The sequence below is a fragment of the Gigantopelta aegis genome, chromosome 6 (genome assembly GCF_016097555.1).
Source record: "Gigantopelta aegis isolate Gae_Host chromosome 6, Gae_host_genome, whole genome shotgun sequence".
Classification (NCBI taxonomy): domain Eukaryota; kingdom Metazoa; phylum Mollusca; class Gastropoda; order Neomphalida; family Peltospiridae; genus Gigantopelta; species Gigantopelta aegis.
In genome coordinates this window covers 10,462,689-10,490,003 of record NC_054704.1, presented here as the reverse complement: position 1 = coordinate 10,490,003, position 27,315 = coordinate 10,462,689, and the positions used below count along the sequence as shown (strand labels likewise).

The following is a 27,315-nucleotide window of genomic DNA, read 5'->3' as shown; positions in this document are numbered from 1 at the left end:
TACATACACAGCAAATAATATTTGATTAATCATTTAAATTTAAGCCATATATAAAAATTACGTGTTTTTTTATTATAATAGATGTGGGGGGTTCTTCAGATTAACTGATTGTAGGATATTGATTCGTTTTTGGGATATTTTATAATACAGAATTTGTAATCACTCAACTAAAAACTGGTATCTTGCTTTTGTTAGTATCTTGAAATAAAGCAATGAAGCGGATAGTTGTGGGGGATTTAGTCAATAAATTTCACAAATGGCGGGGTTAACAACTTTGTCCACATTGAACAAGGAAGAACGATCCAATGCTTTGGTGCAAGAGTCTTTAAAATGTGCTTCTAATTGTTTAAAACTAAAAAATTATGGCCGTGCTTATGCACATTTTCTGCTAGTTTTACAACTGAGACCAGACTTAAAGAAAACGCCTTTAAAAGAAGATTTTATTTTATCTTTAAAAGAATGGACGGAACACTTGGAGAGGCTAGGAAGACTAGAAGATTTATTTAAATGTTATGACCAGACATGTGAAATATTTCCAGAATGTGATGTTGCAATGAACAACATTGGTGCACAGTTATTTAGGTACTACAGCGAGCAAGCTCCTGTGTCGTAGTCTGCAGGGACTTTTAGAAAATATATATTTTTTAATCTAAGTACTCCAAGATTTACTGTAAAATACTTTATTTTCGTGGGATCACATTTTCATGATTTAATGAAAATGAGTCTGTTTGTAAGAATATATTTTCCTGAATTCCCATCCCTCTCCCAGTAAAAAAAAGTACCGGTTCTGATGTTAATAATTTTGACGTTTATTGTTTACAAAATACTATAAGCTTAGGCTACCCAGTGCTCTTTTTCGTAATCCTCAAACTTGTTATAAAAAAAACGAACCCGAAAACAAGACTGAATTTGAAAGAAAGAAAAATGTTTTATTTAATGACGCACTCAACACATTTTATTTACGTGAATATGGCGTGAGACATATGATTAAGGACCACACAGATTTTGAGAGGAAACCCGCTGTCGCCACTACATGGGCTACTGTTCCGATTAGCATCAAGGGATCTTTTATTTGCGCTTCCCACAGGCAGGATAGCACAAACCATGGCCTTTGTTGAACCAGTTATGGATCACTGGTCGGTGCAAGTGGTTTACACCTACCCATTGAGCCTTGCGGAGCACTCACTCGGGTTTTGGAGTCGGTATCTGGATTAAAAATCCCATGCCTCGACTGGGATCCGAACCCAGTACCTACCAGCCTGTAGACCGATGGCCTAACCACTACGCCACCGAGGCCGGTAAGACTGAATTTGAAGGCGCAGTGCTAGCGCAAGTTTGATTTAAACATTATTTATTACTGTCAAAATATGGTTTATGACTGACCAATAGGCAAATAAAACCTTTAGTGTGAAAGACCAATATGAACTGCGAGTATAGTATCGCTGCAGCATATAAGTCCAACCCAGATTTTATTCACTTCCAAATTTTAACATACTGTGATGTTTACTTCTGTTTGTTTTTTAACACGTGTGGATTGCTTTCATTGCCAACACTTATGAATGAAAACCATACAAAACTTCATATTGTGTATTATCATGTAATATATTGTCTTTACTTTGATATTGCTTCTTGATATAAAGTTATAATGAAGTCTCGGATCTGATTGAACAAGACTACATTTATTTATTTATTTTTAATGTCTGTGGAATTTATTTCCACAAATTTTATTCAAATGCGAACATAAAGTATTTTACAGTATCCAGTTGTATTGTAGTACCAAACATGGGTGCCATCCTAAAAGCAAGTGCCAGTGAAACTTCCCAATTTGATGTGTAAATATTTTTGTAATTTTGACTGTTGTAGTAAATTAATTTAACAATGGCTGCTAGTCGATTTGTACCATAGTCAGTTCATACCAAACTTGGTCGTTTCGTACCCTGGTCATTTTGTACCATTGTAAAAAGTAATTTTATACCATAGTCATTTCATATGTTGGTCATTTCGTACTATAACTAAAAGTCATTTCGTATCATAACAAAAGTTTGTAATGACACATGTAATATCACCCTGATAGGAAGGAAAATGACGCACTCAACACATTTTATTTACAGTTATATGGCGTTGGTCATATGATTAAGGACCACACATATATTGAAAAAGGAAACCCACTGTTGCCACTTCATGGGCTACTCTTTTCGATTAGCAGCAAGGGATCTTTTATATGCACCATCCCACAGACAGGATATCACATATCACAGCCTTTGTTATACCAGTCGTGGTGCACTGGCTGGAACGAGAAATAGCCCAATGGGACCACCAACAGGGTTTGATCCCAGACCGACCGCACATCAAGCGAGCACTGTACCACTGATCTACGTCTCACCCCTACCCTGATAGTATCTTTTACAAAATAACATTACATTACAAACCTCTGTAAGATGCAAACACCACCTGCAACTGAATAAAAATAATAATAAAGATGCAAAGAAATAATATCCGTCCATTTCGTACCATAGTCAAGTGGTAGCTAGAAAATGGTTCAAATTAATTTATTATTATTATCATAAGTATTAAAACGTAAATATAAAAAGCGAACTTTAGTCAGTTGGGTTAATGATGACTTGTTATAGTAGATACACTGCTTCCCTTGGTAGACATATTTTCCCATACAGGTATATGCATGTAATCTATTCGCTTGCTATATACTGGTACTAGGGTACGAAATGACTTTTCATAATGCTACTAAATGACCAGGGTACGAAATTACCATGGTACGAAATGACTATGATTCACGCATTGCATCATTAAATGGCCTTAAAACCCCCACCCTAGTGTGATTAAATTGCGTGAATTATTCCAACCCCATCAGACATGGGACCCTGCCAAAACATCCTGGATAAATCAGTAATAGTCTATTGTTCGAGAGATACAAATGTAGACAGTTACAATCATTTTCTGCTATCAGAGACAACTTTATGATGAAAATGTGGTATTTTTGAAAGAAATTCCCATTCTAAATCATGCAACAATAATCCCATGTTTAGCAATTGTTACGGTTAAATATGTAGGTGCTGTTGGATTTCCTCCTGTAGTAGTGTGTATATCAATATTAAATATCAGTTATTAGCAAACTTGAACATGATCATTGTAAAGGTTTAATAGCAGAGCAGATAGTGAATTTGAGGAACTCATTTTAGGATTCAGCTAGAATAGTAAAAATGATGTAATGAAGATATTTTCAGATTGCATTTCATAATCTTACCTTTTTGATCCAAAATCAGGGATTCGCTAAATTATGGAATCCAGCTAAATTTGCAGCGTGTAGTTACCATTTCTTATGCTGCATACAAGTGTTCATAATTACTGTCTTAAATTTTTGAATTTACTTTCGGTGATAAATAGATCTGGGTGGTATTGAAATTTCAGGTTCAGTATCATGATTTTGTGGGTGATTTGTATCGGTACAGATATCGAGTGGTATTTTTGGAATACTCGGCTTTAAATGCATGCCCTGGTTACAATTCACCCGCTAATTTCATCTAAATAAATTTATATTCCATACACAAGGCCCTCATCTGGTTTATATACTTTCAGGAAAGGTTCATTAGATATTCTCGGGTGGTCGTGAACCACCCTAGTAACAGGAAACGTTTTTTGCACACAAATCAATTTGATGAAATGTGGTTGTGTTGCATGTGTTTTTTTAGATTTGTAGTATATCCATGATCTGTCAATACTTTCTGTTGATAGAAAAAGCATGAACATGTTTTTTGGTCGATTCTGTGGAAGGACAACATCCATCTGCTGTTTTTGTCGGCCATTTTGTGTTGGTCAGATATATTGTTAATGCTTTACTAAATGGGGGAGAATATTTTTCAATACCAAAATTTCGGTATTTTGTAATTTTCTTGGTACGATAAATTGGTATTGACATGATACTGATAACAAAAGGTATATATGGTATACCGCCCAGCTATAGTAATTAAAAATAAAGCATACACATACATCTTACATGAACTGTTAAAGATGATAAATTGGTGCAAAAATGGTGATAGATTATTTTTAATCTCTTTTTTCACATATTTTCAATTGGTAAAATGATGTCATTCCTAATTTACAAACCATTTCAAGCATTAAGTCATTAAAATAATAAAATTGGAGGTATAGCAAAAAACAATTAATTTTTTTTATCAGTATTTGTTAATCACATGTATAAAAAATGAGGCAACTAGTGATTTTTCATCTTGAAAGTAGCCTAATTGTTCTATATATTCAAAAACTCAAAACAGCTGTAAACCAAAGTAAAACTGGCTAAAGTGCAAAAGTCTGTCTGAATGAACAATGTTTTGCCATCTTAATCCTAGCTGCTACATTTAATTCAGGTTACATTATCTGTTATTAAACACAATTTTCATTCTAGACTTGGGTACATCGATGAGGCTGCAGTGTTTGTGAGAAAAGCTCTGAAACTCTCTCCATCATATCTTGCTGCGAAGGAAAACTTGGAGAATATATGTTGTCACCTGGTGGAGCGATGGCATTTCCGTATGCTGAACGACATGACCCGTAACAGAGCTTTCCGAGATGCCATCGACATGGCTGTGGCACGAGGTTATCTGCATGTCCTTGACATTGGTGCGGGCACTGGTCTCTTGAGGTAAGAAGCTATGACCGAACAATCAAATCATCTGTCATGACATCAGATTCATAAACTCATGGTTGGTTTGAAAATAAAGTATAACTGAAATGTGCAAATTTAAAAAAACAGCTTTGTTCTGCAATTTTGTTGTTTGTTTTGAGTCAGTTTTCTTTTGTGGGGTGGATAGGGGGGTTATATATGTACTACATAACTGTATCATGTCGTCCGTTTTCTACACACCTGTCAAAGTGTAAACGTGACTCTTTTTTTATATATATGAACATAATAGTAATATATACATGTACACATGTATACATGTGTTACACAGGGTATTCATTGTGGTGAAATAAATCTGTTTGTAGGGGACCGTGTATTTTCAGTGAATACAGTACCAGTACCGTACAAAAAGTAATGTCATGCTAAAGTAATTGTGGCGGAATGTAGCTCAGTGGTAGAGCACCCACCTGAAGTGTGATGTATAGGACATTCCATTGCCTTTTGTTCCTGTCTGCGGGATGGTGCATATAAAAGATTTTGTGCTGTACTAATGGAAAAATGTGGCAGATTTCCTCTCTAAATCTATATGTCAAAATTACCAACTGTTTGACATCCAATAGCTGATGATTAATAATCAGTGTGCTCTAGTGGTGTCATTAAACAATATTTAAACATTGCGTTCGGTGAGTTCAATGTAGCTGGTGTCTGTCACACTGATGTACACGTAGTGGTCCATTTGCAGGATGTGCACCACGACTGGTATATCAAAGGCCTTGGTATGTGCTGTCCTGCTTGTGGGATGGTGTATATAAAAGACCCCTTGCTATTAACAGAATAATGTAATGGGTTTCTATATATTGGAATAACATTCAGTGGCTGATGATTAATAAATCAGTGTGCTCTAATGGTGTCATTAAACAAAACAAACAAACCATTTGCCAGGTTGTTATAGGTAGTACTAAACCAAATAACTTCCGGCTGGGTCAAAGTTCGAGGTGCACCGAACTTTTGATAGAGAAGTGAACACCACAAGTCCTGTGATTGGTTATAAATGTGAGTGTGTTGGTTGTAAAAAAAATTTGTTTCATCTGGGCTAAAAATGTATGCAATTTTATTTCATCTAGTACCACTGTGTCAAGTAGCCTTGTGCTTGGAACATGTATGGGGTACCTGTAAAAAAAAGTACTCAAATTTTGTGCGGAACTAGAGTAGTCATAGACGCTACCTGTTATCTCAGAAATGAGCAGCTTGACACCCACATTTTTGTGATTCACTTTAAGGGTGAGGGGTGGTAGTATTTATATCCATGGCGTTTATGTCGATTGATACGTTGCAGATAGGAGTTTTAGCCACATATGTTACTATTGTCGTCTATGGGATTTGATTTGGTAGTACAGTGAAACCCGCTTAACTGCATACCCTAATTGCCCAATAAAAAAATGTTAATATCCGGGCTATGCTAAAAGCCGGGCTGTAATAAATTCAAGGGAAGTAACTCTTGTAAACAAACCCGACAATTTTATTACGAAGTTACAAGTACATATGCATATATAAAGAAAAACAAAACATCAATAAAACGTTTGTACATGTAATAAACAATGTATTTTACAACTACATGGGGTTAATATATTGCTTGCACGTTTACTACTTGCTAAAAAAGTCATTTATTTTCTTCTGGCTGACTGAATTTCTAACAGTTTCCTGAATGTGTGTTTCGAATGCATAAAAAATGTCGCAGTTCAGCGCACCATGACACTCCAAATATCGTCTCAGTGCCTTTACTCCCATCAGTGCACCGGATGCAGTAAGCACAGGTTCGTCGCTGTCATCGTCATCATCATCGCTATCTTCTGGCACTTCAAGCTCACACGGTTTAGCCTGCAAAACATCGGCACAAATCTCCTCGTCGGCTCGCATTCCAAAACATTGAAGGTTATTGTCAACGTTCACATACGTGTCAAACTCTGATTGGTCGATTCCGTCTGGCGGTGTGATGTCACTCGACGTTGTTTCTTCGTTTCCACTGTTACAATCAGCTGACTGGAATCCGGCTTTCCGATAACAGTTCACTAATGTTGCTTTTTTCACTTGACCCCATGATTTGTTCAGCATATGTATTTTCGTAATGAATTTTCGTAATGAATGCATTGCGTGCGTTGGGTCTAACACGTTCATTACACAGACTGCGCAACCGATATGATAGGTCTACTCATTATGGAAGTGTTGTTTGTTAAGTAATAAACATCTAATTTAAACAAGACACTTGAGCAGATAGGGAGATAACGATATCTATCGCATATGTTAGTTTCCCTCCTCAAAAATAAAGGTTTTAATTAATCGAGAGTGATCGCTTCCACTACAGGTGTAAACAGTCGTGCCTGCTATTATACTTGCGGCAATGTATTCAGCATGATCACGGTGCGGTCTTGGCTTAAAACAATACGACTTGTTATTCAAGGCCAGTTGGCAGATAAGCCACCAGTTAATCAATTAACTGTGTTTGGCACGTGGAATTCAGTGTTTTTGCTATGACAATAAGCGGGATATGTTAATAACAGGTAGTCGATTATCCGGGTGTTTTTGTACAAGCAGCTATGTAAACGGAACGGTGCATGGACTTCCTATGTTTATAGCAGGGCTATTCTATTAAGCGGTATGCAAATAAGTGGGTTGCACTGTATACACCCTATAGCACATATTCAGTGCATAATAAAAAATATTATGATTTTGTGATTTTATTTAAACTATACTGGTTGATTAATTAGCTGTCACTGGACCACGCAAGTTCACAATGACCTTGACCGTGACACTAATCACTGTACATGGCTCTGAATTAATGGAGTTTGAATCAAAGTTAGCACTGAGGAAAAGTTGATTTTGGCCTATAATTCATACTGTAAATATTTCAATAATTTCTTTTTATATGGTATTTGACTTGCCATATACAACTGCTCTTAAATATGGTGTTATATATAGGCAACCTGAATTAAGATTTTAATAGCAATTTATTTTTATATTAAAAATAACATGTGTCAATAGTGGGTTAATGTCTTTAGTTTCCATTAACATAGTTAATTTTTCATGTATGAAATTCCGAAAACTCAAATTTGTAAAGAACTTGATTTTTATTGTCATTTTGACATATTTATAGGGTGCTAAGTTATATTTTAGACAAGTTTGTAGTTTTATGCAAAATTTAAAATAAATTTAATGAAAATTTCACCAAAGACAAAATTAAATTTGTTGTCACTATTGTGCCTTCTGTTCTTAGTTATACATAACAATAATCTTGTTAAACATACCTTTAGATCTCCAGATCAAATATTTTTTTTAATAATCACTTAGTTTGCTCTCATGAAGACCATTTTAGGTTTATACTGGATTCAGAACCAATTTTTTTCAGATTTGATTATCTGCCTTGGAGTAAGTTGGTAATTTATTTTATTGTTAAAGCTGTATTACCCAATGTTACTAGCTAAATAAAATGCTGGATTACTGATTGTAGAAATACATCCAATATACATATTGTATTGATCTGGATTAGAAAATAATGCAATAAAATAGATGTTCGGGTAATAATGCATTTAAAAGTAGTTTTTTAAGTAATTAATAAAAAATAAATGTGTGAAAGCTGGATGATAATTCCAGATATCACAAATATTAAAAGCTCCAACTACAGTAGGCTACAAATAAAATATAGTCAGGAATATGGGTGGCTCCCAATGGTTTTGGTGGTTCATTATGAAAATCAGCATGGCCGATGGATTTGAAATTCCCACACCTGGTAACTTGAAGACGGCCACACCCTGCATACAGGATTTCCTCCCAACACAAATGTCCAGAACATTAAGTTATTACTTCATACAGGTACAGTCATGTTGGTGTTTCCTTCCTCAGACAGTGTATTTTTTCAATACTGATATTTCTTTGATGTACCTGTTCAGGTCTCCTAATCTAGGGGTCAATCAAGTGCATGTGTTTTAATGGAATACTTTAAAGGAGTAGAGGTACTCTGACTATCTTTGTTGTCTCTACATATATACCTGAGTACACACACCAAACTGACAGTAAATATCTTCAGGAGTTTTATTTTAAAACATTTTGTTGTTTAATATGACATATTGCATTTGTACAAAACTGTATACAATATATATGCCTTATGAGGTGTACATTATATTAGGTTGCACTGTAAAAACAACAGTTTCAATGAGGCTGTCACTTTATGTCAGAATACACCAGATCCTGGTTGTCATAAAAACACATAGCAGGACACTTTTTGAAAAATGTATATTATCAGTATAGGTAGTACTAAACCAAATAACTTCCGGCTGGGTCAAAGTTCGAGGTGCACCGAACTTTTGATAGAGAAGTGAACACCACAAGTCCTGTGATTGGTTATAAATGTGAGTGTGTTGGTTGTAAAAAAATTAGTTTCATCTGGGCTAAAAATGTATGCAATTTTATTTCATCTAGTACCACTGTGTCAAGTAGCCTTGTGCTTGGAACATGTATGGGGTACCTGTAAAAAAAAAGTACTCAAATTTTGTGCGGAACTAGGGTAGTCATAGACGCTACCTGTTATCTCAGAAATGAGCAGCTTGACACCCACATTTTTGTGATTCACTTTAAGGGTGAGGGGTGGTAGTATTTATATCTGTGGTGTTTATGTCGATTGATACGTTGCAGGTAGGAGTTTTAGCCACATATGTTACTATTGTCATCTATGGGATTTGATTTGGTAGTATACACCCTATAAACACATTGAATTGTGTGCCTAATGTTTTCCTAACCTGTTAATGTTTTATATCTTCCAGTCTGTTTGCAACTGAAGCAGGAGCATCGTCAGTGTTTGCCTGTGAACAGAGTAAAACCATGTTCACAGTGGCTCAGGAAGTGTTGGAGTCAAACAGTGCCATGTTTCGGGTGTGTCTCCTGCCCAAGATGTCCACAGACTTGGTCATTCCTCAAGACATCCCAACACGGTAGCATACATAACAGTTTTCAAAATGATTTACTTTTTTAATATTAGGTGCACATACACAATGCTAGGTTTGTGAAAATGTGTAATATTAAAAACAAAGGTGGTCTTTATATTAGGTGCACATACACAATGTTAGATTTGTAAAAATATGTAATATTAAAAACAGGTGGTCTTTGTATTACACAATTTTAGATTTGTGAAAATATGTAACATTAAAAACAAAGGTGGTCTTTATATCAGGTGCACACGTACTCTGTTAGATTTGTACAAATATGTAATATATAAAACAGGTGGTCTTTGTATTAGGTGCACATACACAATTTTAGATTTGTACAAATATGTAATATTAAGAACAAAGGTGGTCTTTATATTAGGTGTACATGTACAATATTTGATTTGTGAAAATGTGTAATATTAAAAACAAAGGTGGTCTTTATATCAGGTGTAGACAATGTTAGACTTGTGAAAATATATAATGTTAAAAAACAAACTTAAGGTGTTTTTATATCAGGTGTACACAATTTTAGACTTGTGAAAAAACATAATATTAATATTGTTTCCATTGTTTCAGGGTTACTCTTGTCACAACAGAAACGTTTGATGCTGGACTATTTGGTGAACACATCGTTTCGACTTTACATCACGCCTGGCGTAATCTCTTAACAACAGAAACAGATGCTGGGGTAAATATTAATGACAGACAATTCCCACACTATCATTTGACTTTGTACATAATAAATAGATTGATAACTGTTGATCTGTGTTTCAGTTTGAGTGTAACATGACTGTTGATCTGTGTTGCAGTTTGAGTGTAATATGACTTGATTTGTGTTTTCAGTTTGAGTGTAACACGACTGTTGATCTGTGTTTCAGTTTGAGTGTAACATGAATGTTGATCTGTGTTTCACTTTGAGTGTAACACAACTGTTGATCTGTGTTTCACTTTGAGTGTAACACCACTGTTGATCTGTGTTTCACTTTGAGTGTAACACCACTGTTGATCTGTGTTTTACTTTGAGTGTAACACGACTGTTGATCTGTGTTTCACTTTGAGTGTAACACGACTGTTGATCTGTGTTTCACTTTGAGTGTAACACGACTGTTGATCTGTTTCACTTTGAGTGTATCACGACTGTTGATGTGTGTTTCACTTTGAGTGTAACACGACTGTTGATCTGTGTTTCACTTTGAGTGTAACACAACTGTTGATCTGTGTTTCACTTTGAGTGTAACACGACTGTTGATCTGTGTTTCACTTTGAGTGTAACACGACTGTTGATCTGTGTTTCAGTTTGAGTGTAACATGACTGTTGATGTGTGTTTCAGTTTAAGTGTAACATGACTGTTGATGTGTGTTTCAGTTTAAGTGTAACATGACTGTTGATCTGTGTTTCAGTTTGAAGGGAAGGTCATTCCTCGAGGTGCCACTGTGTATCTGTGTCCGATCGAATGTGAAACAGTTCGAAAACAAAACAGGTATTGACAATTCCATTGTAGAGATAGCACTAGCATTCTCCTTGATTTTATATTTCAGCCAGCAATATTTTGAAATGAACTTGCATTGTTTGCATAAATCAACTCTGTAGAGGTTATTTCCTTTATGCTTCATAAACAAGGTTTAGTTTATGGTGATAAAAATAAAATAATTAAATTGGTGGTTAATTCCATCTTTTAAATGAATTAAAGTTTTGACTTACATCCTAGAAATATAAAGAATATGATCAATAGGGGTAACTTTGGCCTGCAATCTAATTAAAATTATCTCCACTATTACATGTGGATCTAACACCAGCCAGTTGGAGCTCATGTCCACCAATCAAAACCTTACTTGCAGAATTCTGCCAGTGATTTAAAAATAATTTGAAAACATTCCGAATTATCCTGAGGGTATACGATATGTTTCATGTGAATTACAAATGCCTTATTTAGACCAGTAGAACTAATTTTAATCGGATTGCTAACAACACTGCGTAGTCCCCAATGTCCAGGTAACATTTCGTCTGTAAATAATAATTTAAATATTGACCAATCACACTTCGCCTTTTATAATGTTATTTGGGAGCATACAAATTCTAAAAATATCGGGCGAGTCTATTTTAGTGGCCGCAGTACAGCGAACCATACCAATACGTACGGGGTGGGTTATCAGTCTTCAATTTTACATTAAAAATTATTTATTTATTTATAAAAAAACCCCAACTAAATCAGTCTTCAGTTTTACATTACAAATTATTTATTTTATAAAATAAAACATGTTTTAAGGCATTCGTAATTCGTAATATATATATATAGGTTATTACCAGATATTACCAGAGTGTTTTTCGGTATCGTCAGTACAGGGCTCACCTTGGATCAAAAATACCTGTAGCCAAAATATTAGCCAAATGGAATTTTTATTAGCCATATTGAAAATGCTTTAGCCAAATTTGTTTTACGCAGTACTGTATAGAGTATTTATATATGAATATGAAAATGTATCTTTTTCAGCTAATTGTGTACAAACTGGAATAAATAGGAATAACAAAACCTCATCAGCTGGGGTGGGGTTGGAATGGGGTTATGCAATATCTTCAGTTTGAAGCCAGTACCCCATACACCCACCCCCACTTCTAAGGCCTATGACCTTAAATTAACAAACATACAGACATATGGGGGTGGGTGGATGTTTATGGAGGGTGTTGTTTTTTCTTTCTTCCTTTTTTCCCAAATAAAAATTTGAGAGCTTTTTTTATTTTTATATATATAGAGCTCATTATTTCTTTAAATAGCAATCTTTATGTTAGTTTGAATTGCTTTTTTTTCTTTTTTCTTTTTTTTAAGTGACCCATCAATTCCCCACCCCAAACAATTTCATAATTTGTGCCATGTTGTTGCTGTTGATTTCAGCATCGTGTTAAATGCTTGTTGTGATTTCTGCTTACAAAATACCTTGGCTAAGAATGCTGACTTCACAGTATACTCCATTTATTAAAAAAAAAAAAAAAAAAAAAAAAAAAACTTTAATAAAATTAAAATTTACAGTATTTTTAAAATCCAGCTAACTTATTAAATGTCACCTCACAGTCTTACAAATTTATATCTAAAATTATCTAACAAATATGATTATTGTAAACTAATTTTATTCAGTGTACATTTAACTGCAATTTGTATAATTTAAATACTGCATGTTCATTTCCGGCGATCTGCATGCGTGCTCTCGACCATGGGTACGAAATTAACAAAGACAAAGGAATAAACAAAAACTGCAGTTAGGTATTCATTGATGCGAACAACTATTGTTTTTCTCCAAATTTACATCAAAATTTACTTTTGCGTAATCGTATTGTTTAATGTCCGCAACTATGTCTCTTGACACGCGGGTGTCTGCTGACTCTGAAGCGTGACGTATATTCGTACCGAGAGTTGTCCTCAGTTCAGCCAACGAACGTTCTTCCTAACGTTCGCGAACTATTTGATTGGTGTTCGTCGTGTCCATTTGGTTTAACGTGAAGTGCATAAACCAGTCAGCGAACGTTTTGTTTTCGCTCGGTCTGGCTGAACTCAGCCCTTGAGATGGCCTACATGTCTTTCGGCCCTGAACTGCCATGTGTATTCAAATTGACACGCATTGTCGGTCTGTTTTTATTACTTTGGTTCAAAGATTTTACAAAGTAAAAATAACAAGTTACAGATCTTCCAAATATTGCTGTCATACATGTTGAATGCATGCCGTTAAAATTAATAACCGTGATTATTAAAATAAGCAAACATAAGGCCTACGCTGTATTCTGCATGACACCGTTTTTCGTTACCGGTCGTGAGATCGCTATTACGCTAATTGAATATTTGGTAGTATTATGTTTGAGGTGTCGGATAGATTATGTAACCGTTTGTTCACATCAAAAGACAGAAAATGGCTCAGCCCAAATTTTAGCCACTTGCAAATTTTATTAGCCATTTTTTGTAAAAATTAGCCAATGGCTAATTTGGCTACCAACAGCGTGAGCCCAGGTCAATATCATATATTAGGAATAAAAATTGTATTATGCGAGCCTCTAGCGAGCATAATACATTATTTTTATTCCTAATATATGATATTGACGATACCGAAATACACGAGGGTAATAATCTCTTTATCATATAAGCTCAAGCTTAATGCAACGTGTTTTTGTAAACTGTACACGCAACTTTAATTTCAGTCCGCCATTACTAGATATTCAAATGACGTAAGAATATGTGGCGCGGTGTATTTTTTTAATGGAAATGACGTCAAACTCGAATGACGTCATTTTGGATGTCCGTACATCAAAATAAAGTTATGCTTAACGTTTTTTGTTTTCTGAACGCTGGACAGCTTTCAGTGTCAAATTGCCATTGAAATGTTTTTATTTGATGACTATGAATGCATACGTCAATCATCGACTGTCACCCAAGTACGTTTGCTTAAATGTCAATAAACCTAGTGCCGAGACCTCGACTAATTTACATCTAATTTGCAAAGTTATCAAATTCTTAAAGTATGTGATCTGAAAAATATCACATACTTTGATTGCACTGAAAATGTAAGATATTATATGATATATATATATATATATTCCAAACGTAAAAGTAAAATCCTGAATAAATAAAAATGTATATGCTTACATCAATAAACTAAAACAATTCGTGATAACATCAAATATTATATAAACGATTAAGCACTATTTTTATTAATCAGTAATCTAGGCATACAGTTTCTAAAAGTAAACTGAAAGTTCACAGTTGTCAGAGAATTGTAGACCACATGTCTCATTCTACTGGACGGGTCCATTTAATTTGGAACATGAACGTAGAAGCTGCAGCGCACTACATAAGCCTTCCACATATTCTCTCCAGTACTTAAAGATTTTTCTTTGAAGATCCCGGTATTTTTTTTCTTGGTGACATTTCAGTTTTGACTCGCTCACCAATCGAACTTGCAAGGGTACCTATCTGGCCTCTTCGAATAGCAGGGTAATCAGCATATAAAATGGCATATGTGGGTGACCATGTTTATTTAGTCTGTTGTGCCACCCTTCAACATCATTATTTGTACGGATACTGAGTCCGTAGACGCTCCAAGATGATGGTGGCCAAACAGCGCTCGTGATCCAGGTATTGCCGACATATTCAAATAGGGCTTTTAGTCTGTCTGTAGTTGCCTCCATCTGCAGTTGCCGGAACAAGACTGAGATGTGATTCCCTGGGATGAAGCACAGAGCCATCACCTTCCTTAATAATTTGAAGGTTCCATCGTCGGTTTGATAGGCTTGTTGCAGACCAACTTGCTGTATATGTCGGTATACAGCCTGGGTGCAGTGGAATGCACAGCCTTTCACTTCTAAAGTTGGCATTACTGTTGCATAGCCCTCCACGTGGCTTCTTCATAATCAATGATGACACGTTGAACCTGGGGTAGTGATGGTAGTATGTCTAAGATGGCATGAAATACAGATATATAGTCATGCTTCGAATGACGTGATATCATACAGACCACAAGCAGTATTTGTTAAGTGCAGTCATCTTGTTTAACAAACACTGAAGATTTGCGTGAAAGGTTTCCTAATAAGTTTGAACATGGCGTCCATATACCAAGTCTTTATCACGGTAATAAACTGTATTGAACTAGCATATCAACATGTGCATGTATGAAATTCTATGTTATTACTCGAGGGATTATGATACTTCCCTATTTTGTTTTCCCGCTAATCTATCTCTTCAATATTTGCTTTAATTACCCGTTATATTGGCCGTTATATACAGGTGGTCATTAGACCAGTCTCGACTGTATGCTGTAACTTGTCACTTGGGTATGAAAATTACCAGTAGACTGAATTATGTAAATATCTAATATCTAGTTATACTTATGGCTGAAGAATTGTGGTGCATTAAATCTAGATATAATGATGTGTGTGGGTTTTGCCATGAATGTGATGCGTGCTGGTGAACCAGTGTTTTCTATGTTTTCAGATTGTTGTATCCAGTACTGATGAACCTCGATCTGACCGGTATCACAGTCGTGTGTCGGACGTCCGTTGACCACAAGGAACCGTACACAACTGAAGATCTGTCGGCTGTCAGAAGTGGATACCGGCAGCTCCATGAACCGAAGCCAGTTCTTGAGGTCAACTTTGATGATCCACTTGTAAGTTGGGGCGGGTTGAAGCCTGCTTGATGCCCGGTCGGTCTAGGATCGATCCCCGTCGGTGGGTCCATTGGGCTATTTCTCATTCTAGCTAGTGCACCACAGCTGGTGTACTAAAGGCTGTGGTATGTGCTATCCTGTCTGGGATGGTGTATATAAAAGATACCTTGCTACTAATGGAAAAATGTAGCAAGTTGTCCACACAAACTGGTGTATTGGGTTTTATAATTAGCTTGGGGTTGCTGGTTCCAGGAATGTATCCATAAGTGGAGATGGGAGGCAATATAATGATTGTTTTATGCCTGGTGGGCCTGTTGCAGTTTTCGTCTTTATTCAGACTTGGTTTTAATAAACTTTTATTTTGAGACTGGGGGGTTTACCAACAAATTCCCACCTGAAACACTCATAACATGTGAGATGACCTATCTTGGTTTGTTGTGAACATGTCATAGTTATTAGCATGTGATCAGTTCTAGAATAGCCCTTTATCTACTAGTTTACCCATCTTGGTTTGTTGTGAACTTGTCATAGTTATTAGCATGTGATCAGTTCTAGAATAGCCCTTTACTAGTTTACCCATCTTGATTTGTTGTGAACTTGTCATAGATATTAGCATGTGATCAGTTCTAGAATAGCCCTTTATCTACTAGTTGACCGTTCTTGGTTTATTGTAGTTTTTAGATTGAACAAAAGCCTCATGTAGTCATTTTGTCAGAATAGCAGTGGCACCTGTCTCCAAGGCTACGGTTTTTGTAGTGACTTGGTGGTGACGGCTCGCTTCTACCAACCTCCACCCCATTGATTTTCATCTACTCACAATTACCTTTGAGTATTCTACACAAATCAGTTTTTACACATATTGATCCTCAATTTTGTACATACTGATTTAAAACAAAACCAAAATTTCATGAGGTATTTTAATATGAAAAAAGTAATAAAACATCTGTCACTTTTATCTCCACTCATTTTGGGATATATGTAAATATGCAACAACGTACTAAGTGAAAATCAAATACACACATTCAGTGAATGTCGGCAACATTAATGTTTCTGTTTTTTGTCAGGAAATTGAAAAGCTGCATTCTGGGCTGAAGTTGAACTTGGAGCTTGAAATTGCTAACAATGGTGAACTTGATGCTATTGCCATGTGGTTCGACCTTCACCTTGATGATAGTATTACCATAACAACAGCACCTGATGCAGTGAACTGTTGGGAACAAGCCATTTTCCCAGTGCAGCCAATTAATTTTACTTCTAAATCTTCCTCAGAGTGTCTTGGTGGTAGGTGTCTTGATATTCTGTTATTTTAGTGTTTACAACCACCATTTCTATTGACAGAATATGATGGCTACTAGCAGGATATGACTTTTGACGTCACTCATGTAACATCACACGCATAGCCTACATTACAAAATCACTCATTTGACCTCTAGGTCATTGTACAATGTGGCTTAAATAATAGAAAAAAAAACCTTTTCCCCTTAATTTTTATGGTCTGCAGGATAAAGATAATAACTAGTTAATGACGTCAGATATCTGCTTTATCCTGTTTAGGCTGAATGAGAAATGCCGTTCGGCACAGCCTCGCAGAATTTCCCATTCTTAACTTCACAGGATAATATAAGTTGTAGAAGCATCACGAGGGGTATATGGCTTTTTATGTACCCTCTGTGTGTTCTTTTACCCCGAGCCGAAGGCCATATACCCCGAGAGATGCTTCTACAATGAATTTATCTTGCCGACATGTTAAACCATATAGCCAAATAATCAAAATAATGCCAGACAATAATTGTTAACAATTTATTAACGGAGCCGTACCACGCAGACGTGAACGAAACCACTTGCCAGTGACGAAAAATAGTTCCATCGATAAACGAGTTTTTAACTTCAAATGTTTGGAATACGAAATTGTCTGAAATAGATATTAATAAAATAAAAAATAAAAACTTTTTTTTATCAGAAATGTATGTAGTAAAAAATAAAAATATTAAAAATAAAAAACAAAAAAAACAACTGTTGCTAATCGCACATTAATACAATAACACTACGACCGTAATTAAGTGGCCGAGTTCAACATTGCAGCTTTTAAAAGTATTGAAATAGTGTATTTTATAGTAAAAATAAAATTAATTATGTATACCCGTACTTGATTGATTATCAATGTTATTTATAATCTAATTATTGCTTTAGCATTAACTGGGGTGGCTGGAAACTGTTGGAAATTACAGACAGGGTATAAGAGAATTTGGCTCCGCCCACAGGGGTATAAGGGATTTGTCCAACGGCAGACAACCAATGAGATTAAAGAATTTTACATGAAGGCGAGATAAAGTAGATATTCAACGTCATTAACTAGTTATTCTAGGCATGGGGAAAGGGAACCATTAAACACATGAAAAAATTTGGAATTTGAAGATATAAAACCCAGGTCTCAGAAACATGGAAAATTGTGAATTTGACCAGAAAATCATGTCCTTTTATAGTGTGATCAATATTAAATCTAGTGTAATCATACATTTATGGGGCAGGATTTAGTTCAGTTGGTTGAGTGCTCGCCTGATGTGCTTGTGTCGCAAGATCGAATCACCTGAATTCCAACCAGTGCACCCACCACAACTGGCCGTGGTATGTCTGTCTGTGGGAAAGTCAGGGCTCGTGCTGTCGGTAGCCAAATTAGCCATTGGCTAATTTTTACAAAAAATGGCTAATAAAATTTGCAAGTGGCTAAAATTTTGGCTAAGCCATTTTCTGTCTTCTGGTGTGAACAAACGGTTACATAATCTATCCGACACCTCAAACATAATAATACTACCAAATATTCAATTAGCGTAATAGCAATCTCGCGACCGGTAACGAGAAACGGTGTCATGCAGAATACAGCGTAGGCCTTATAATGTTTGCTTATTTTAATAATCACGGTTATTAATTTTAATGGCATGCATTCATCATGTATGACAGCAATGTCTGGAACATCTGTAACTTGTTATTTTCATGTTGTAAAATCTTTGAACCAAAAACAGACCAACAATGCGTGTCAATTTGAATACACATGCCAGTACAGGGCCGAAAGACGTAGGCTATCTCAAGGGTTGAGTTCAGCCAGACCGAGCGAAAACAAAACGTTCGCTAGACTGGTTTGTGCGCTTCACGTTAAACCAAATGGACACGACGAACACCAATCAAATAGTTTGCGAACGTTAGGAAGAATGTTCGTTGGCTGAACTGAGGGGCTCTCAGCGCGAATATACGCAATCTAATTAAATTGGAATATACGTCACGCTTCAGAGTCGGCTGACACCCGCGTGTCAAGAGACATCGTTGCGGACATTAAACAATACGATTACACAAAAGAAAATCTTGATGTAAATTTGGAGAAAAACAATAGTTGTTCGCATCAATGAATACCTAACTGTAGTTTTTGTTTATTCCTTTGTCTTTGTTAATTTCGCACCCATGGTCGAGAGCACGCATGCAGATTGCGATCGCCGGAAATGAACATGCAGTATTTAAATTGCAGTTTACAATAATCATATTTGTTAGATAATTTTAGATATAAATTTGTAAGACTGTGAGGTGACATTTAATAAGTTAGCTGGATTTTAAAAAGACCGTATTTTTTGTTTGTGTTTTTCTTTTTAATAAATGGAGTATACTAGTGCTGCAACGATAAACCGGTATACCGGGATAATTGATCAGCTCGATACGAACCGCGGTACAGTTTTGCGTACCGCGATTTTTTTTCCTTTCAACTTATTTGATTTGAAATAGGCAAACAAACAAACAAAAACCACATCATTTTATTAATTGGTGATGACAGGAAATGTAACAATCACGTCAAGCGTAGTCGGCTTACTTGTTGGCATACGAAGTGATAGGTCGGTTATACTTGGTTCTAACTTCTAAACAAAACGTGTCAAAAGTCCAGTGAAAATAACCAGTTAACGATAATTACAAATAAATGTTTTGTTACTTACACATTATCATTCGTTGTTCATTTATGTTGGAATACGGCTACGGCTACGGCTATCATCTTCAAAGAAATAAACCAACAAATGAGAATCACACTTCGCTGTTTTTCACTGAACTCGGAATATTTCGGCCGATCGTTCAAAATACCTCGGCTAATAACCTCGGCTCTGGTTCGGTCGATCTGGCGAAACATTGTGACTCAATACGTACATTTCCGTGTTAAGCGAGCAGCAACGGAAAAGCCCGATAGTAAGGATTTCTGAATGTGACAATTTATGAATAGTTTGACCATTCACAGTCTGGAGCTCCACGCGGTAAGACGTGTTTGTTTCGCTTGTGCACACTGCATGTGCTTTCGTGTGCTCGACTTGGGGGGTCCCTCATTTCGTTGTTTTTGTCAGCGAAATGAAGTTTTCTACTGGAATGTATGCGGCCATTGGAACTGATTGAACGCTGGAACGCTTCTCATTTCGACAGCCTGCACCACTAGGTTGGATTCTTTTTTAGCGAGATTCCTTGCTTCCACGTCATTTCTCCGTCTGACTGTCGACAGGTTTTTTTCGTGACTCGTATGACGGCCATTCTGCAGAACGCCACGGTTGTTCGCGTTTAGTCTCTACATGTCCAAGCCTGTCCTAGCAGTACTGGAAGATTGACCGCCCCACTCTAAGAAGAAATAGGAAGCGGGGTCGGCCCCTACTACTCTTTTTCTAGACTTTACCTTGCTTTATAGTGATACCATCTCGTATCCTCCGGAGTCGGGCCCGTCCGCACCACTATACCAACCCATGACGACTGGACTATACCCTAGTCTGATACTCTCTCTCGTTCAGACAGATCCGGCTTCTCAAGATCTGTATTTCAGCACAGCAGTACACCTTCAACGTCTATCGACTGTCAATCTAGGGGTTTTCTTGACGGGATGCAACCTATCTCGTCCCTTTAAGCTGTGCACTCAAACAGCCTTAACGAGGCCACTCGCGTGGACATATCGATCGGACTTTAAACTTTTAGATCTGCGTTCAAAATTTGATGTCGAAATTACTTCTTTTTTTTAAAAATATTATTAAATAGTCCAATCCTCTCTTCTTTCTCTTATTTAATTTTGGACTTTCCTTCTAAAATGCTCCAAATTATATAAATATTCGGCCGAGCAGTCAATTCTTTTTTATTTTTGGATTGTAACCTTTTTTTTTTCTTTTTTTATTCTATTAACTTTTTTACTAATTGCTATTTTCAAAATTCTGCCCATTTTCATCCCCCCCCCCCTCCATCCCGAGTCAGGCCACCGATCTTATCGGAGGTCGGACTCGGGATGGGCGTGTTCGAAACCCTAGTGGTATATGGACACGTTAAATTAGTTATCATCATCATCATCATCATCATCAATAGTTTGACACCGTCACGCCAGTGTTCTAGTAGACTAGTATTGTGTTAAAAAATAAAAATATGGCCTAAAACATTTAGCCTGACAGCTGAAACTAATAAAGATCATTAAAAAGTTATGCCTTCTATTTTCATTAAAAAAAACCCAACCCATAAATAATATAAATTATATTGCAATACAGTTTCTTATATCGCAATATATCGCAATACGGTTTTGACCGTATCGTTGCACCCCTAGAGTATACTGTAAAGTCGGCATTCTTAGCCGAGGTATTTTGTAAGCAGAAATCACAACAAGCATTTAACTGCGTAAAACAAATTTGGCTAAAGCATTTTCAATATGGCTAATAAAAATTCCATTTGGCTAATATTCTGGCTACATGTATTTTTGATCCAGAGTGAGCCCTGGAAAGTGCATATAAAAAATCCCTTACTGCTGATGGGAAAAATGTAATCAATGTGCTCTAGTGGTGTCGTTAAACAAAACAAACTTTCATGCATTTATTTCCCAAAATGTTACAAAATATATATTGAAATTGTCTTTAAAAATTGTCTTCAAAACTAACTTAATATCCCAATGTTTCGTTTAAAAACTTTAAACTTTAGAGGAATAAAACACCAATGAAATGAAGTTAAAAACCGACTGGCTATAATGTTGTTGGAATGTTAAACCTTTCTGTGGATAGCCCATGAAGTGACGACAGCAGGTTTCCTCTCTCAATATCTGTGTGGTCCTTAACCATACGTCCGACACCATATAACCGTAAATAAAATGTGTTGACTGTATCGTTAAATAAAACATTTCCTTCCTTCCTTTCCGTGTAATTATCTTGATGTAACTAGTAAACAAATTTTAACTTTATATTTGCTTGTGAAAAATAAAAATATACTGACATATAAATATTTGCATGGTATAAAACCGAGTTATTTTGTTATTTTGAAGGTTAGTAAAGACCTATTATAATTTTTAAAAGTCAGTCCCAAATCTCACCTAGCTGGGATTTTTCACATGCAACTTTGGCCTGGAAATGTTAATACCAGTACATCTGAACATGTTTGAAAAAATAGAGTGCGATTTAAACCAAAAATATGGAAGTGATAACACAGTAAGACATTTGATATTTATGGTGTACAAAATCAATGGTGCCTTTATCTTTTGTTTACGTGCAAACAATCACAAGATAAATTGAATAGCAACTGATATCCATATTGTTATTTGTTTGTTTATTTAGACTTATTTTCATGCTTATATCCAATTACGGTTCAAGCATGTTGTCCTGGGCACATACCTCAGTTCTCTGGGCTGGCTATCCAGGACAGTAAGTTAGTGGTTAGTGAGAGAATATTCGGATAAAAGATTTAATCACCCATCAGAACATCCACATTACTTTACTATCACGTACCATTCTCCAATATCCTTCCACTGGTCATTGATCTACAACAAATAAAAATGGATTGGTTGCCATTGCACTATATTGTGTTACACAGTATTAACACATGGCACCAGACTTGTAAGTTGTGTGAAGGCAGCTTTTTATATCTGCTGATTACAACAACACATTAAACATTTAATAGCTAAAATACACATTATTATCCAGATTGTGTGAATGCTTAGCTTATAAATAGATAGTCCTGTATGCTTTCTTGACACCAGCATGTAATAAAGTTCAGAATGAGTAAAAATAAGATCATTATGTTAGGGATTTAAAATTTAAGATCACAAATAACATTCCTAGCTTATTATTTCACCATGAGACCAAAGAAAGTGAACTTCATTTAAGTTTTTTAACCTACAGGAAACTTGTCCATTTGCAGGGAAATGACACTAAATTTCCCGTAATCCATTTTTTCAGATGAGAGAGAAAATCTTGCGGTGAAAGGTGGAGACTCCCTGAATGTAGACTTGTTACTGGTAGATGACTGCCTTACGGTGGTGTGTTCCAACATCAAACGCAAGAACAGAGGTCACAGGTCAGGGGGTCGAGAGACGACAGGGGAAGTAACCTCACAAGTTGAACCACAAGGAGATGTGGAATTTGAAACAGAAACGTTTTACAGTGCAAACGAAGTTAGTATGTCACAGGCTCATGAGAGGACAGATATTTTACATTCATCTCTTGAGACTGGAAGAGTTTCAGAGATTCAAACAGAATCAGCTAAAATGAAGGTTTTGCATGAAGTTCAAACATTACAAAGTCTAAAGTTGACTGAGGTAGAGAATTTGCATGCTATGGAAAGAGAATCAAACTTTGAAGAAAACACTGCTGCCTGTGTTTTCAACCAGTCCCGCAAATTGACCAACATGGAACATGTTCATACACTAAGTTCCTCTGACATCGCTCGTCTTAATGATATGACATTCCACAAAGCTTTCCACGAAGGACTAGAAAAACACCTTCTCCGATGCCAGAACACTCGGGTGACCATGCTGGACTTGTGTTCGGGGTTATCTCCCTTAGGCTTGCAGGCAAGTCTCCTGGGTTATTCCGACATTACAGTGGTGACAGGCAATGACAACATTAAAGATCTTCTTGTGGACATCGCAGAAGTGAATTCTGTGTCTAGAAGCCGGCTGAACTTCACTACAAGCCAGGGAGTGATGGAGTCAGACACAGAGTTCGACGTTATTGTCTGTGACCTGGTGGAGCCATCAGGTGTCCTCCGACAACAGGTCCTCGAGGATCTGGCCTTGTTACGGTGAGCTGCATTAATATACAGATTAACGACTGGTCATAAGTCAGGTCCTCTGACAACAGGTCCTTGAGGATCTAGCCTTGTTACGGTGAGCTGCATTAATATATATTTACGACCAGTCGTTAGTTCTTTCTTACTCAGTACTTTACTTGGTGGAGCTGTCTGGTGTCCTTTCAGATTCTTACTCCTTGCTTTACTCAAACAAGTGTCGTCCCATGCAAGACCAGTAGCTACAGGCTACTGCTTTTGAAAAATATGAGAGTGAAATTTTTTATTTCTCAAAGTCAAGGAGTGGAAAATCACGAGTTGGGACAGCTTTGGTGTTTTATATCACAGCTAGTGTCAGTTTATTGTCTTTGATGCATTAAACGATTACTATACAATAGCTGGGATTCCTTATACTTTTATTTTGTGTATCTCGTTTTAAATAAGCACTTCATTAACAGAAATATGGTGCAAAATATGACATTTCAAACTTCGACTGACAGGACAGATTCACTTGCAAGTCGGACAGTGTAGTCTGAAGTTGGATATACCTATTTTCACAGCTCTTGTTGATCTTTTGAGTAAAAAATATCCACATTTTAAAAAAAAATTTGATTCATTTAGTATGTACTAAACAAGTACTCGAAAATATCTAAACCTTTTCTCATATTCAAAACTCCCATGGTTAACATTAGAATGCTACTTCATTTTTCATTTATTCTTTATTCTGTTATAGTGTACAATCCTAGAAATACATTGTACAGCTTCAAAGTTGAATTATGTTAACTCTACAGGAAGTCTGCATTTTGAGACCATTCAAAGATTTCCAGTTTTTGTTCAGTGTCATTTTCATTTCTGTTACTTGCTTAGCATGTGTTGAACTGGAAACTAGTTGAATCCAACAATCTGAATGCTGTTAAACTAGTGCTGTGTTAAAACTAGTGCTGTGTTAAAACTAGTTCTGTGTTAAACTAGTGATGTGTTAAAACTAGCTACAGGAACAGTAGCTACTGTTAGTATGCAGGGTACATTTTGTTTGAGCCAACTTTGAGATATATATAGAGTATTTCCTTGAAAATGAATTAAAATGGTTAATTTAAAACAAATTGTTGTAGCCATTTTGTATAAAAATGAGTAATTGGCTAATTTGGCAGTAGACAGCAGAGAACATTTTGTTTTCAAAATCTTGATTAGCGATAATTCTAGTCAATTGAAAATTGATTAACAACTACTGTTTAATGTTTTAAAATTGTGAAGCAATCTCTGAATCTTGTGTAGTGAATCGTGACGCGATACTCAACAAAATGTTCCCTGAACAGGGTGAGCCCTGCATATGTACTTGGTAAATTATGAGTTAGCAAGACAGCATAATTATATAAAATTTGTTTATATATTTTGTTTCAGGCTAACATCTCTGTCTCCGAATGGGATCATTTTCCCACACAAGCTGACGGCGGTTGGGATCTGTATTGAATCGGAACAGCTACTGAAGACGAGTCGAGTAACAAACAAAGCTACACTTGGCTTCAACATCGCGGAGTTCATGAAAGAATTTCAGGTACGCTTCTTTACACAATAGTTGTGCTGGCTACAGATTTGCTAGAAGGAAGAAAGGCATTTTCTCCAATACTCTCTAGCTCATTGATAGCAGTTGCTAGGTGTGTAAGGGAAATAACAGACAATACTTATAATTAGATTTGAGACATACTTAACAATAACAACATTAAAAGTTCATATTTTAGTTTGAATTATTTTTTTGGTTAAAACAACGCTCAGCAAGACAAATTACCAATATAAAATGACGTCATCAGGTATGTTCCCTGAAGGCGTAATTTTTACATTCATCGAGATATAAGCAAACTCCCATTGTTACGGCTGGACCAATGGGATGATGTTATATTGTAATGAATGTAACAGAAATGTAATTATCAATTGGCAGTAAGGGTCACTGTGGTATTTTTATGTATATGCTACCAGGCACCATAATAGGTATAGTGTATGGGTAATCTATAGGTTATGATACATTTATGAAGTTTACAGTCCCCATTATCATCCCTTCACACACACACACACACCGACACTGATACTTGGTTATTTATTCTGATTCGTATGTTTTTGTGGTACTGATACTTGTGGGTGTAATTAATATTTAAATAGATCAAAATCCAGGTAACTTGAATAACCATTCTCTACTTATTTCAATGTCTGTGCCACAACCCTGGATATGAGCATTGGTTGGAATGGGGAAAATGTTAAAAGTCCCAGGACAACATTACAGACTCTAAAACGTTTTTTAAGTTAACTATTAGCAGGTATGTGTATTTGGTGTTGTCACGGTAATCTAAATTTAGACAATGGGACTGGTGCACTGCATCAGCCACAATGGTTTTCATGCTTAATGTTAAATCCATTGGGAATGTTATCAACCAGATTAACTGCTTGGCTATGTTCATTCTGACAGATTGTAGAGTCACAAGGTTTTCGTATATTTTACAAATAATCCTTTTACTAAAAGTGATCCATCACAGTCGCAGAGATATTTTGCGTCAAAAATGAGGCATACATATTTTATTTACGAGTATTTTAGGTAAATAATGCGTCAAATATGCAGGATTCATGTGTCATGGATGTGGTAGAAAATTTGGTTAGATTTCTGTTTTACAAATAACAGAGAGAGAAGAACAAGGATCAGGTTGATCCAAAGAAAAGAGTTGTGTACTTAAAGTTCTTTTTATGCTTCATCACAGGCCAGTACTCATTTGGACATAGACCTGCACACCTTGCAGTACACCAAGCTTTCGGAGCCGTTCGAGCTGTTTCAGCTAGAGCTAAACGAGACTTCCAGTGACATGGAACTCCCAGCATTCCTTCAGCAGGAAAAGGAAGTGGTCATTGAATTTATCGACTCGGGTCAGTTTGACGCCGTTGTTTACTGGTTCGAGATGCAGGTTTTCGATGAGATCAAACTGCTGACTGTCAATCCTTGCCTCCATTGGAAACAGGCTGCAAAAATGCTCAGTGAAAGTGAAAATGTCGAGGCAGGTCAGAGCGTGACACTAAACGTTGTGCTCAAGAACAGTTACATTGATATAAAGTGTGTGACCAACATTGAATAAAGGATCATGTGTTATAAAGTTTATCCTAGTCTTTTGTTTAGTTTATGCCATGGTCTGTGTGTTTAAAACTTTAAAGTCTATAGATTCAAATCTTTAATAACGTCACATGCATATAATGTGTAGGTGTTGCTATGACATTAAAGTAACAAGACTATAAAAAGTAACGACACCACAGGAGCACATTGATTTATTCATTATCAGCTATTGAATGTCAAACATTGGGTAATTCTGACCGTCCTAGAGATTGAAACCCACCACTTTTTTTCCATTAGTCGTATAGGATTTTTTTATATGCGCCATCCCATAGATAGAATAGCACATACCATGGCATTTGATATACCAGTCGTGGTGCACTGGTTGGAAAATGGCCCAGACCGACTGCACATCAAGTGAGTGCTTTAACACT

General features: G+C 36.2%; 1 protein-coding gene across 1 annotated transcript; it reads left to right on the top strand.

Annotated features, from left to right (window-relative positions):
- Nucleotides 1-205: 205 nt before the first annotated feature.
- Nucleotides 206-26,927, top strand: LOC121375019 (protein arginine N-methyltransferase 9-like). The gene is made up of 10 exons (XM_041502215.1): nucleotides 206-582; nucleotides 4,421-4,657; nucleotides 9,451-9,618; nucleotides 10,189-10,300; nucleotides 11,014-11,093; nucleotides 15,585-15,759; nucleotides 16,824-17,040; nucleotides 22,968-23,811; nucleotides 25,198-25,351; nucleotides 26,541-26,927. The coding sequence occupies exons 1-10, from the start codon at nucleotides 257-259 to the stop codon at nucleotides 26,907-26,909; spliced, it is 2,682 nt and encodes an 893-aa protein (XP_041358149.1). The 5' UTR covers nucleotides 206-256; the 3' UTR covers nucleotides 26,910-26,927.
- Nucleotides 26,928-27,315: the final 388 nt, after the last annotated feature.